Source organism: Taudactylus pleione, unplaced genomic scaffold (genome assembly GCF_031769625.1).
Source record: "Taudactylus pleione unplaced genomic scaffold, aTauple2 ptg003137l, whole genome shotgun sequence".
Taxonomy (NCBI): Eukaryota; Metazoa; Chordata; class Amphibia; order Anura; family Myobatrachidae; genus Taudactylus; species Taudactylus pleione.
The window spans coordinates 4029579-4044021 of record NW_028287496.1 but is presented as its reverse complement, the minus strand read 5'-3'; the positions used below and the strand labels follow the sequence as shown (position 1 = coordinate 4044021).

General features: G+C 47.5%; 1 protein-coding gene across 1 annotated transcript in view; it reads right to left on the bottom strand.

Annotated features, from left to right (window-relative positions):
* Positions 1-14443, bottom strand: part of LOC148430837 (alpha-2-macroglobulin-like protein 1) — a 630872-nt gene that overhangs the window by 35707 nt on the left and 580722 nt on the right. The window contains exons 34-35 of the mRNA XM_088466430.1: positions 4941-5156; positions 2355-2464 (exon numbers count right to left, since the gene is read on the bottom strand). Coding sequence (XP_088322556.1) covers positions 2355-2464; positions 4941-5156 — 326 coding nt within the window. The remainder of the gene's footprint in view (positions 1-2354; positions 2465-4940; positions 5157-14443) is intronic.

Below are 14443 nucleotides of genomic sequence, written 5' to 3'. Positions count from 1 at the left end.
AGAATGGTTGTGTTTAGAAAACACACAGGAGAATGAATGCATCATCTTAGAAACATGTTCTGATTGAAAAAGGTATCATCATGTACACACTGCCTAAGCATATAAAAACACCACAAACAGCCCAACCTTTGAGGGTTTTGTTGGTTGGAGGTTGCCGAGGTAAAGTGAGGAGTGTGTTTAGTTGTGTAGTGTTCACTCTAGCTCTGGCGGTAGACAGGGCACCGGAGCTAGAGAGGGCTCTTCCGTGCACACGCCGAAGGCGCGCGTGTGCCCGAAAAGGGGGCGAGGCCATTGAAAAGGGGTCGTGTCTATAAGACGTGTCCCCTTTTCGTCACTCTTGGGGGCATGCCCGGCACTTATGGACACGCCGGGCAGCCCCCAATCACTGCTGACAGAGAGAATAGATGCCTGGTGCATGCGCCCTGTGTCTGTTCTCCGGCGGTGACATTTCCCCACCCGCAGGACACTGCAACCCGCGGGTGAAGATGGCACCCGCAGGCTGTGAGGGCAGGGTGCTTTTTGCCCTCCAGAATGAGGGTAGGGTGCCATGCCCCACTAAAATAGCCTAGCAGGAATGCTAGTTGTGTATGAGAGTTTTTGGCTACTGGAATAGATTGCTGCTTGGTATGTGGAAATTGTTTTGTGCTTATTTATTGTCTTATCAAATATCTGTTTGTCTAATTTTTCTGTCTTTTTTATTATGGTTTTTTCTTTTGTTCTGTCAGTGTGTTTTGTGTGGTGTGTGTGGCATGTGTGTGTGTGTGGTATGTGTGTTTTGTTTGGCATGTGTGTTTTGTGTGGCATGTGTGTTTTGTTTGGCATGTGTGGTGTGTGTGGCATGTGTGTGTGGTATGTGTGTTTTGTTTGGCATGTGTGTTTTGTGTGGCGTGTGTGTGTGTGTGTGTGTGGCGTGTGTGGTGTGTGTGGGTAGTAGGAGAGGAGGTTTGTTTTAGTTAGTTTTTTTCTGTGTTTTGCGTTTGTATAGTGAGGGGGACAGGAATATGTCCAGGGCAGAGGAGAGGCAGGGGGAGAGTGAGGTGGAAGAGGCCCTATAGAGCAGTACAGGCAACAATGATGAGGGGCAAGACCAAGATGGGGCGCAATGTGAATATTTCTGTGGAGTAGAACATGGTCCTTGTGCAGGAGGTCATGAAATACCAGCCACATGCAATGAATACCAATGGTAGTATATATTCTGCTATTTTTGCTTCACACAAATCAATGCAGCTTATTTAGCACCTTTAAAAAACATCATCATTGTTTTCCCGCTAATTGCAACTAGAAACACCTGTGAACACATCGAAACTCACTCACGCTCACCTCAGGGGGTCGTCTATTTGATAAATTTGCGAGTTGTATGGTTTCCTATAGAAAGTACTTGTGAGTTTGGTCAATGGTGTATTTGGTCTTGTTTTGTAAACTCAAGCGAGTTCACATGTGTTTGCCTTTAGTAAATTTGCGAGTTGGAAAAACAGGGTAAACCCACCCGAGATTGCAATCTCGACCAAACACAATTCTTAGTAAATTTACCCCAAAGTATCCAGATCATATGGATTTTACGAGAATGTGAAATACGTAGTTTGTTATACAGTAATAAAAATAACCTCCCCCCTGTAACAACCTGCTCTCCACCCGTCATGGCAGACATGCGCCATTTATCCTGCCATTCACCACGCAGGTAAGCCAACCAGACTGTAGATGGCAAGTGCTGACCACACACATTCAGGCTCTGGGGGTGATTCAGCAAGGATCGCAACTACGATTACGCACGCAATCGGCTGATTGTTATGTTCTGCATATGCATCGCATTGCACGTGCGCAAACTAGCCACTGTGATCGGTTCTGCGGTCGCAGAGACTACGTAGACCCATCAGTGATTGACAGGAATTGCCGTTTGTGGGTGGTGACAGGCGTGCCAGTGCGTTCAAACGCCGTTGCAGGGTCGGCATAAATTATCCGCTGTGATGCCATATGCAGCTCAAGTACACAGTGCATGAGATGAGGTTAGCAATTTCTGAGGTCTGGTGTGCGCGAGGCTGTGATGATACTCCATGTTACCGATGGTTTCGCAGTCTTGCTAAACATTACAGATGTGTGTAAGGTAACATAGGCGTCCTGCGACAGTATAGCGATCACAATGGATTAGCATATCATCGCAGTCAGACTGTGTGCGTAATCGCAGCTGCAATTGCAGTGCGATCCATAGTGAATGAGGCCCTCTGATCTATTACTCAGGACAGATGTATTATGAGCTAATACAAAGGTCAATTTACAACCGATTCACTCAATAAATAACTCTCCAGCAGAGTGAAACGTGCAGAACACATATATGTAGGAATATTATGGTCACTTACCTGCAATGCACTTTGATCTCCACTAAGTCACTTCTAATACAACGAGTTTGTGCTGATAGTACAAATGCAGCTTCTTGGACAAGAGGTGGAGTATGATAGCGCTGAGTAACCTGCATAATAGAACACGGCAAACATGGAAGGTAACGGAAAATAATAATGTCCCCTGCTCCCCCCTCACCAGTCCAAGAATGATGAATTCAATAATAGCCCCCTACCCTGACATTCACCCCAAAAGTCCTCACCTTCTATAGAATGATTAACACAAGTAGAATCAGCTCTACATTACCTGCCCAGGAATGACTACAAACCAGACATCATCTTCTCCTGCCCATGATTGATTGACACAACTTATTTTTCCTAACTTATCTACCACATCCTGCTATATCTCACCTACTAAGGAATCATTTACACTATCAGAATCCATACTTCATCATCTATCCAGAAATAACAGGCACAGCCAGACATAGCTTTCTCACTTATCCAGGAATGGCAGACACAACCAGACGTACCCCTTCCTCACCTACCAGGAATGACAGTAGCAACCAGGCGTAGCTCTTCCTCACCTATCCAGGAATGACAGACACAACCAGGTGTGGCTCTTCCTCACCTATTCAGGAATAACAGACACAACCAGGCCCTAGCTCTTCCTCACCTATCCAGGAATGACAGGCACAACCAGGCATAGCGCTTCCTCACCTATCCAGGAATGACAGAAACAAACAGACATAGCTCTTTCTCACCTATCAAGGAATGACAGACACAACCAGACGTAGCCCTTCCTCACCTATCCAGGAATGACCGAAACAACCAGGCATAGTGCTTCCTCACCTATCAAGGAATGACAGTAATAAACAGGCATAGCGCTTCCTCACCTATACAGGAATGACAGACACAACCAAACGTAGCTCTTCCTCATCTATCCAGGAATGACAGACACAACCAGGACTTCACTCTTCCTTACCTACCCAGGAATGTCAGACACAAGCAGATGTTGCTCTTCCTCACCTACCCAGGAATGTAAGACACAACCAGATTTTGCTCTTCCTCACCTACCCAGGAATGTAAGACACAAGCAGATGCCGCCCTTCCTCACTTACCCAGGAATAACAGACACAAGCAGATGCCACTCTTCCTCACCTACCAAGAATAACAGACACAAGCAGATGCTGCTCTTCCTCACCTACACAGGAATTTCAGACACAAGCAGATGCCGCTCTTCCTCACTTACCCAGGAATGTCAGACACAAGCAGATGCCGCTCTTCCTCACCTACCCAGGAATGTCACACAAGCAGATGCTGCTCTTCCTCACCTACCCAGGTTTAACAGACACAAGCAGATGCCACTTTTCCTCACCTACCCAGGAATGTCAGACACTAGCAGATGCCGCTCTTCCTCACCTACCCCGGAGTAACAGACACAAGCAGATGCCACTCTTCCTCACCTACCCTGGAATAACAGACACAAGCAGATGCCGCTCTTCCTCACCTACCCAGGAATGTCAGACATAAGCAGATGTCGCTCTTCCTCACTTACCCAGGAATAACAGACACAAGCAGATGCTGCTCTTCCTCACCTACCCAGGAATAACAGACGCAACCAGATGCTGCACTTCCTCACCTACCCAGGAATAACAGACACAAGCAGATGCCGCTCTTCCTCACATACCCTAGAATAACAGACACAAGCAGATGCCGCCCTTCCTTACCTACCCTAGAATAACAGACACAAGCAGATGCTGCACTTCCTCACCTACCCTAGAATAACAGACACAAGCAGATGCCACTCTTCCTCACCTACCCTAGAATAACAGACACAAGCAGATACCACTCTTCCTCACCTACCCAGGAATGTCAGACACAAGCAGATGCCGCTCTTCCTCACCTACCCAGGAATGTCAGACACAAGCAGATGCCGCTCTGCATCACCTACCCAGGAATGTCAGACACAAGCAGATGCTGCTCTTCCTCACCTACCCAGGAATGTCAGACACAAGCAGATGCTGCTCTTCCTCACCTACCCAGGAATGTCAGACACAAGCAGATGCTGCTCTTCCTCACCTACCCAGGAATGTCAGACACAAGCAGATGCCGCTCTTCCTCACCTACCCTAGAATAACAGACACAAGCAGATGCCGCTCTTCCTCACCTACCCTAGAATAACAGACACAAGCAGATGCCGCTCTTCCTCACCTACCCTAGAATAACAGACACAAGCAGATGCCGCTCTTCCTCACCTACCCTAGAATAACAGACACAAGAAGATGCTGCTCTTCCTCACCTACCCTAGAATAACAGACACAAGCAGATGCCGCTTTTCCTCACCTACCCTAGAATAACAGACACAAGGAGATGCCGCTCTTCCTCACCTACCCAGGAATGTCAGACACAAGCAGATGCTGCTCTTCCTCATCTACCCTAGAATAACAGACACAAGCAGATGCTGCTCTTCCTCACCTACCCAGTATGGTCAGACACAAGCAGATGCCGCTCTGCCTCACTTACCAAGGGATCAATGATAAAACCAGGAACCCGCTGTTAATAACCACCCAAGAAATTACAGTACAATGAAAGCCTGTCCCACCACACCTGCATAAATACTGTCCCACTCCCGGATGCGGTCACTGTGTATTCCCCATGGACATCTGGAAGTGGTGCCCTCTGCAGCAGAAGTCGGTTGTCATTATCAACGTGGAGCTGAAGCTGAAACCCTTTCTCTGTGGTCACCTGCACGGTCATACTGCCAGTTTTGGTGGAGGCTAGGGATGCAAACTTTGACAGCGATTGAATTCCCACAACCGTGTCCTGGGGATCAAAAGGAAAAAATAACAAAATATTGGCTGTTTTATACTCAAAAGTATTTTTTTTTTCTCTCTTTCTATCATACATAGTTACTTAGTATTGATAAAGTGATCTATTACACACATAGCGACAATGCGACAGAGCGACAAGTCTTATATAAAAAATTAATTGGTGTTTGTTTGTTTTTTTGTCTGTATTGTTAAGCATTCAGACACCCCTGCATTGAATGGGATGAAACCATTGCGAGGTGGTCCAGCTGGATCCTGGGTAGGTTTTAGGGGGGTTAGGGTCCTGGTTGGTCGGACCGTTGGTGTACGCTGGGCAGAACTTTGACCCAGGGAGCCTGTTCTGGACTTTCCACTGGATGGATTTGGATGACATCACATAATAAAACTTAATAACTTGAATATTTAAACCAGGGCAACACCGGGCACTTCATCTAGTTTACTATAAGTGTTCAAAAAACAGTCATAGAGATCAGAGGCTTATTCTGAGTTGCACGCTGCTGAGACCGCTTTAGTGTCTTTTGCTGTTGTCGCATCTCCGCTGGTGCACTTCCGTGTGTCAGAATAAGTAAGGACTGAGACACCCACTTTGTGAGTCTTTAGATGCAACAATCTAGCTTGGTGCATCTTTAATTGTATAGTGCAGTGCAGTCCAAAACTATGGGGTCTATGTACTAAGCAGTGTTAGGAGACAGAGTTAAAAGTGATAAGGTACCAGCCAATCTGTTCCTAACTGTCATTTTTCAAACACAGCCTGTGAGATGGCAGTTAGGAGCTGATTGGCTGGTACCTTATCACTTTTCACTCTGTCTCCTAACACTGCTTAGTACATAGACCCCTAAAAGTGGGGAGCCACACCAACAAATGCTGCCCGGGCACCCCAACATCGCCAGCCGGGAGTCAGTGGGAAGCCATGGGGACTATCTGCCCTCACCCCAGTGATGTGTAGTCTGTGTCACTGGGGTGTGGGCAGATCTGTGTCTGTGTCACTGGGGTGTGGGCAGATAGTTAGCCAGCCAATGGTAGCTAGTTGGCACCGGAGTCTGGGGGGGTGGGCTGATCCATTGCTGCTGTTCTGTGTGGTTGGTGCTGCTCCCCTCTTTTAGTTTTGGACTGTGCTGCAGCCCAGCTTCACATGCGCACCTGAGCGCTACCATGGGACGGACAATCAAAACTTGTACGTGCCATATGCTGAGTGCAGATTCTCCATCAGTGCAAAGCATCGCCTAGTGTGTAGAAGGTGTCCCTAATTACTTACACACTATATCTATACATACTGTATATTTAGATAAGGCATATATAACATCATTTATTGATTGCTGCAGATAGAAGAAAGCTGTTGGGGCCACTAATGTATTTTCCAGTGTTGGGAAGGGGATGGGGGCTTATAGGTCTACAGACAAGGAGATGTAGGCAGGGCAAAAATCTGAACCTACAGCCTTGGCCAAAAGTTATGAGAATGAAACAAGTATTGGTTATCACAAAGTTTGCTGCTTCAGTGTTTTTAGACCTTTTTGTCAGATGTTACTATGGTATACTGAGGTAACATTACAGCATTACATAAGTGTCAGATGTTACTATGGTATACTGAGGTAACATTACAGCATTACATAAGTGTCAGATGTTACTATGGTATACTGAGGTAACATTACATAAGTGTCAGATGTTACTATGGTACATTACAGCATTTCATATGTGTCAAAGGCTTTTATTGACAATTACATTAAGTTTATGCAAAAAGTCAATATTTGCAGTGTTGTCCCTTCTTTTTCAAGACCTCTGCAATTCGCCCTGGCATGCTGTCACTCAACTTCTGGGCCACATAGTGACTGATGGCCACCCATTCTTGCCTAATAAATGCTTGGAGTTTGTCTGAATTTGTGGGGTTTTGTTTGTCCACCCACCTCCTAAAGATTGACCACAAGTTCTCAATGGGATTAAGGTCTGGGGAGTTTCCTGGCCATGGACCCAAAATTTTGATGTTTTGATCCCCGAGCCACTTAGTTATCACTTTTGCCTTATGGCAAGGTGCCCCATCATGTTGGAAAAGGCATTGTTCATGACCAAACTGTTCTTGGATGGTTGGGAGAAGTTGGTCTTGGAGGATGTTTTAGTACCATTCTTTATTCATGGCTGTGTTCTTAGGCAAAATTGTGAGTGAGCCCACTCCCTTGGCTGAGAGGGAACCCCACACATGAATGGTCTCAGGATGCTTTGCTGTTGGCAAGACACAGGACTGATGGTAGTGCTCGCCTTTCCTTCTCCAGACAAGCATTTTTCCATATGCCCCAAACAATCTGAAAGGGGATTCATCAGAGAAAATAACTTTACCCCAGTCCTCAGCAGTCCAATCCCTGTACCTTTTGCAGAATATCACTCTGTCCCTGATGTTTTTCCTGGAGAAGTGGCTTCTATGCTGACCTTCTTGACACCAGGCCATTCTTCAAAAGTCTTTGCCTCACTGTGCGTGAAGATGCACTCACACCTGCCTGCTGCCATTCCTGAGCAAGCTCTGCACTGGTGGTGCCCCGGTCCTGCAGCTGAATCAACTTTAGGAGACTGTCCTGGCACTTGCTGGACATTCTTGGGCGCCTTGAAGAATTCTTCTCAACTATTGAAACTCTCTCCTTGAAGTTCTGTTATGGAAAAGTGTCTCACCAGATAAGGCAGGAAAACTTGGTTTGTAGAGTAGCCTGCGAGGAGGGCAGGATAACTTGGTGAGATAAATTGCCTGCCAGGAGGGCAGGATTTCTTGGCTAGATGAGTTGCTTGCCAGGAGGGCAGGATTTCTTGGATAGATGAGTTGCCTGCCAGGAGGGCAGGATTTCTTGGCTAGATGAGTTGCCTGCCGGGAGGGCAGGATTTCTTGGCTAGATGAGTTGCCTGCCGGGAGGGCAGGATTTCTTGGCAAGATGAGTTGCCTGCCAGGAGGGCAGGATTACTTGGCTAGATGAGTTGCCTTCCAGGAGGGCAGGATTTCTTGGCTAGATGAGTTGCCCGCCAGGGGGGCAGGATTTCTTGGCTAGATGAGTTGCCTGCCAGGAGGGCAGGTTTTCTTGGCTAGATGAGTTGCCTGCCAGGAGGGCATGATTTCTTGGCTAGATGAGTTGCCTTCCGGGAGGGCAGGATTTCTTGGCTAGATGAGTTGCCTGCCAGGAGGGCAGGATTTCTTGGCTAAATGAGTTGCCTGCCAGGAGAGCAGGATTTCTTGGCTAGATGAGTTGCCTGCCAGGAGGGCAGGATAACACAGGCTGAAAATAGTTCAGGTGTAAATGTACAGTTTGATTACACACAGTAGGGCTGAGAAAGCTGTAGCTGCTGATTATATAGAGGAAGCATGGACCCAAAGGCTTGGGCCTGCATACACTAAGCACAGCATGTGGATGGTAAAACAGACAGCAAGCTAACAGCATTCAGTGCAGAGTGGAACAACAGTCTTGAATAATTGAGCTACCTGTTGAAGCCTGGAAGGCAGCATGGAGGGAGACGGAGAGTGGTAAATAGAAGCAGCGGCTGAAGTGTAGACAATCACGGAGGATAGCTGGAACAACCAGACTGAGCTGTAGGAGGAAACTCTATAACTGGTGAGGGGGAATGAATTTGGAAGCTACAAATAGGAGGAGCAGCCAATCGGCAGCATATGGAGTATGAGTCACTCTCTGCAGCATCCCCGGTGCTTGGTAATTAGCGGAACCGGATTCTGAGTCAGTGTAGGTCCCGAGCCGGTGGGAAACAAGCCGCTGCCATGGCTTGTGACAGTACCCCCCCTTGACGCGGGGTTGAAGAACCCCCAGAGCCTGGTTTAAAGGGAAATTCCTGAAAAAACATCTTCTTCAACCTGGGAGCATGTCAGGCATCTTCTGGAATCCAGGAACGTTCTTCCGGACCATAGCTCTTCCAATGGACCAGAAACTGCAACCGACCTCTAGATACTCTAGAATCCAGCACTTTCTCAACCACAAACTCCTGTTGACCGTGGACCACCACCGGAGCAGGCCTGAAAGAACTCCAGTTCCCAAATCTATCTGACTTATGGACTGGCTTTAATAAAGACGCATGAAAAGTGTTGTTAATCTTTAATAAATTTGGTAGTTGGAGTTTGAAAGCAACTGGGTTAACTTGAGAAATTATCCGGAAAGGACCAATAAACTGAGGACCCAATTTGTGAGAGGGTTGCCGGAGTTTGATATTTCTAGTGGACAGCCACACTAAGGACCTCATTCAGAGGCGGACGGAGGATGCAAGCGGTCGCTCAGAAACTGGGCGGCCACTTGCATCCTGACCGCCCGCCTCTGTTGTGGTCATTTGGCTGTCGGTTTACACCCACAGCTCTAACGACCACTCGGGTGGGGTCTCACTTGTCGTAAGCCCCGGAGAGCTTCTGGCTCTGTCTGAGCCGGAAGCTCTCCACTGGGGCCTCCCCCAAACGGTAGGCATTCCCATGGGAACGCCTCCATTTGGGCTGCCACCCCCCCGGCCCACCTTCCAAACGGGGCGAGCTGTCAATCAACATCGACAGCTCGCCCCTTTTGGATCGAGACCTGCTACGACCGGCGCTGTCGGTCATAGCGGGTCTCACGCATGTTAACGATGGCGCCCATCGACCTGGTCCGAGCACATCGGCGCTAATGACTGGGTCTGCCACCCCCCCTAAGAACCTCATTCAGAGCCGGTCACACAGAGCGTGCATTCGGTCTGAATGAGGGGAGGACCTCTTTAATTATCAAGACATCCTCCTTTGCGGTGGTAAGGCTGTGGGTTAACACCCACAGCCTTATGACCGCCTAAGGTGATGGTCGCGATGGTCAAGACCATCGCGACCATCGGGGCTTACGACGAGACCCTAGGGTAGGGTCTCCCTTGTCGTAAGCCCCAGAGAGCTTTTGGCTCTGTCTGAGCCGGAAGCTCTCCACTGACATCACTAGTGATGTCAGTGGGGCCGCCCCAAACGGTAGGCGTTCCCATGGGAACGCCCCCGTTTGGGCTGCCACTCCCCCGGCCCGCCTTCCAAACGGGCCGAGCTGTCAATCAACATCGACAGCTCGCCCCCTTTGGATCGAGACCCACTACAACCCACTACAACCGGCGCTGTCGGTTGTAGCGGGTCTCACGCATGCGCACGACAGCACCGGCGCCATCGTGCGCATGCTCTGTGGGGGGTCATTGACCCAGTCCGAGTGCATCGGCGCTAACGACCGGGTCTGAATGACCCCCTAAGTCCCCCCTTTTGAACGTGCAAGACCTCCGATGTCTATCTGCCAATTTCTTAGAATGGAGAGATGCCTTGAGGAGATTATGATGCACCTTGGCCCAAATACCACGGAGTCTGGAAACAGTCCCTGCGTCAGAGGATCTGGAGAATGATAAATCAAATGAATTGGCCCGAGGATGTTGGCCCGTCCCACAATAGAAGGGTGAAACTGAAGATGCAGTGACAGGAATTGTTAAAAGCAAATTCAGCCATGGGAAGATGAGACACCCAATCATTCTGGAATTTTGAGACGTAACACCGTAAATATTGCTCCAGGGTTTGATTAGCATGTTCTGTCTTCCCATTAGACTGTGGGTGATATCCTGAAGACAAGCTGAGACTGATACCCAGTGCAGTGCAGAAACATCTCCAAAACCGTCCCATGGTCGGAAACAATGTCACAGGGAAGACCATGCAAATGAAAAATATGTTCCAAGAAGAGGACAGAAAGTTATTTGGCAGATGGCAATTTGGGCAGAGGAATAAAGTGCGTCATTTTGCTAAAGTGGTCCACGATAGTCCAAATAACTGAACAGCCAGCAGAGCGAGGAAGGTCCACAATGAAGTCCATCGCAATGTGTGTCCAGGGTCTTTTTGGTGTGGAAAGAGGAAGCAGTAATCCTGATGGAGGGGTACGAGGAGTCTTGTTACGAGCACAAACCTCACATGCCAAAACAAACTCCCGAACGTCCAAAGCCAAGGATGGCCACCAAACCGCACGAGACATTAATTCAATGGTCTTATTGATGCCTGGATGTCCGAAAGCCCATCTCACATGGAAGTCCTGTAGGACAGCTTTTCTGAAATTTACAGGAACAAACAGGCGATTGGACGGTCTACCAGGAGGCGAATCCTCCTGAAACACAGACAGATCCTCAGCCAAATTTCGAGATAAAGCCACCTGGATACAAGATCTGGGAATGATGGATTCTTTGATCACAGTATCCTGTTGGACAGGAGTGAAACTCCTGGACAATGCATCAGCCTTGATGTTAGTAGATCCGGGTCAAAAAGAAATGAGAAAATTAAATCTGGTAAAAAATAGTGCCCATCATGCTTGCCTGGAGTTAAGCCTCTTGGCCGATTCAATGTATGCCAAATTTTTGAGGTCGTGAGGACAGAGATCCGGTGTTTGGGTCCTTCAAGCCAATGTCTCCAATACTCAAAAGCTAACTTAATGGCAAGCAGCTCCCTGTTCCCAATGTCATAATAACACTCGGCTGAAGAAAATTTACGTGAAAAAAAATGCACATGGATGGAGTTTGCCATCCAACGGATTATTCTGAGAGAGAATAGCTCCTGCCCCAATCTCAGAGGCATCCACCTCAACCACAAAAGGTAGATCTGGATCCGGATGTTTGAGAACAGGGGCGCTGGTGAAAGAAAGTTTGAGATGTTCAAAGGCCCGAACTGCCTGACTAGGCCAGTTAGAAGCACCCACACCTTTCTTGGTTAACTCTACTATGGGGGCAACAATGGAGGAAAATGAGCCAATAAATCTACGATAGTAATTGGAAAAACCAAGGAAACGTTGAATGCCTTTCAATGTAGTAGGCTGAACCCAGTCCAATACTGCTTTAACCTTTCCAAGATCCATGGAGAAGCCATGAGGAGAAATAATATATCCAAGAAAAGATACTTGCTCCACATGAAGCTCACACTTCTCCAACTTGGCAAATAAAGAATTCTCTCTCAATTTAGATAGGACCTGACTGGACATGCTGGTGCATGGAGTGAGAGTAAATGAGGATGTCATCAAGTTAAACAACCACAAAAATGGCAAGAAACTCCCGGAGTACATCGTTGATAAAGTCTTGAAAGACTGCTGGAACATTAGCCAATCCGAACGGCATAACTAAATTTTCATAGTGCCCCATATGCATATTGAACGCCATTTTCCATTCATCTGTGGTCTTGATCCTGATCAAATTATAAGCTTCACGGAGATCAATCTTGGAAAAAATGGAAGCTTGCCGGAGCTAATCAAATAGTACCGAGATCAAGGGCAAAGGGTACGAGTTTTTGATGGTGATTTCGTTCAATGCCCTAAAGTCAATGCAAGGACGTAATGACCCATCCGTCTTCTGGACGAAGAAGAATCCAGCCCCAACTGGATATTTAGAAGGACGGATGAATCCTTTAGCCAAGGCATCCGCAATATACTCCTCCATGGCCTTATTCTCAGGTATAGAAAGAGAATAGAGACGACCCTTGGGTAACTTGGCTCCTGGTAACAGCTGTATGGCGCAATCATATGGACAATGAGGTGGCAGAGAATTGATCTTTGATTTAGAAAAAACATCTGCAAAAAGATGGTATTGAGCAGGAAGTCCTGGAAGAGACTCTGAGACAGCAGAGATAGCCATCCGGATGGGTGTAGATAAACAGCAATTTTGATATGCTGGACTCCATATGACAATATCCCCCGTAATCCAATCAATGACTGGATTATGGGTCATTAACCATGGAAACCCCAAAATGACGGGAGCAAAAGGACACTGGAGTAGCAAAAAATAAATCATCTCCGAATGCAAAATTCCAACTGAGAGACGAAGAGGTGGTGTCTTGAATTTGATAAGACCATTAGCCACCAGACCACCATCTAACCCACAAATAGGTTTAGCTGCAGTTCCTTTACCTCAAGAGGTTCCTAAGGAATGAAAAAATGATAAGTCCATGAAGTTCCCAGCAGCACCGCTGTCCACAAATGCCGATACGGAATGGACAGATTGCGACAGATGTACCACCGCAGGAACTAGCAACAAATTTTTTGAGGAAACAGATGCCAGGCCTAAATGTAACTCCTCTTTTACATTAAGAACCAATCTTTTACTGGTCTATGTGGGCAAGATTTCAGCGGATGACCTTTAGCTCCACAATATAGGCAGAGGCCTTGAGATCATCGTCTTTATCTCTCCCTGGGCGATAGCCGGAAAGCTCCCAGTTGCATGGATACCTCAGAGTCCTCCGCCAGCAGCCAGGAAGGTGACTGAGGCGACTGTACAGAAAGACTGCGTTCTCGTTTGCATTCTCGGAGGTGACGGTCAATACGGATGGCTGAAGAGATTAAGTCGTCAAGGGACTCAGGTGATGGATGTTGGACCAAAATGCCCTTGATGGCATCCGAAAGACCCAAGCGGAATTGGCTATGCAATGCCGGGTCGTTCCATCCTGAATCCACTGCCACCACTGAAACTCTGAGGAATAATCCTCTGCGGGATTCTTTCCCTGCCGAAGAGCCCGCAGCTTGGATTCGGCCAAAGAACTACGGTCGGGATCTGCATATAATAATCCAAGAGCATTAAAAAAGGCATCTACTGATAAAAGCGCAGAATGTGTTGAAGCGAGACCAAATGCCCAAGTCTGTGGATCTCCTTGTAAGAGCGAGATCACTAATCCTACCCGCTGAGTCTCGGATCCAGAAGATAAAGGTTGGAGACGAAAATAGAGTTTACAATTCTCACGGAAGTTCTGGAACTGAGTACGGTCTCCAGAAAAGCTATCAGGGAGATTAATTTTAGGTTCCCTGGGAACAGCTCCAGGAGTGGATGCCCGAACATCCTCAAATCTTATAGAGAGCTCCTGAACTTTTTGGGTAAGCACTTGGTCTGTGGGGCAAGGATTTGTGCAGGGTTTTGAGCCTGCTCCATAATGAAGGACATGGAACGCACAGACTTAAATACAAAGTTGGCTGGTTATAATGTTATGGAAAAGTGTCTCACCAGATAAGGCAGGAAAACTTGGTTTGTACAGTAGCCTGCAAGGAGGGCAGGATAACTTGGTGAGATGAGTTGCCTGCCAGGAGGGCAGAATTTCTTGGCTAGATGAGTTGCCTGCCAGGAGGGCAGGATTTCTTGGCTAGATGAGTTGCCTGCCAGGAGGGCAGGATAACACAGGCTGAAAATAGTTTAGGTGTAAATGTACAGTTTGATTACACACAGTAGGGCTGAGAAAGCTGTAGCTGCTGATTATACAGAGGAAGCACGGACCCAAAGGCTTGGGCCTGCATACACTGAGCACAGCATGTGGATGGT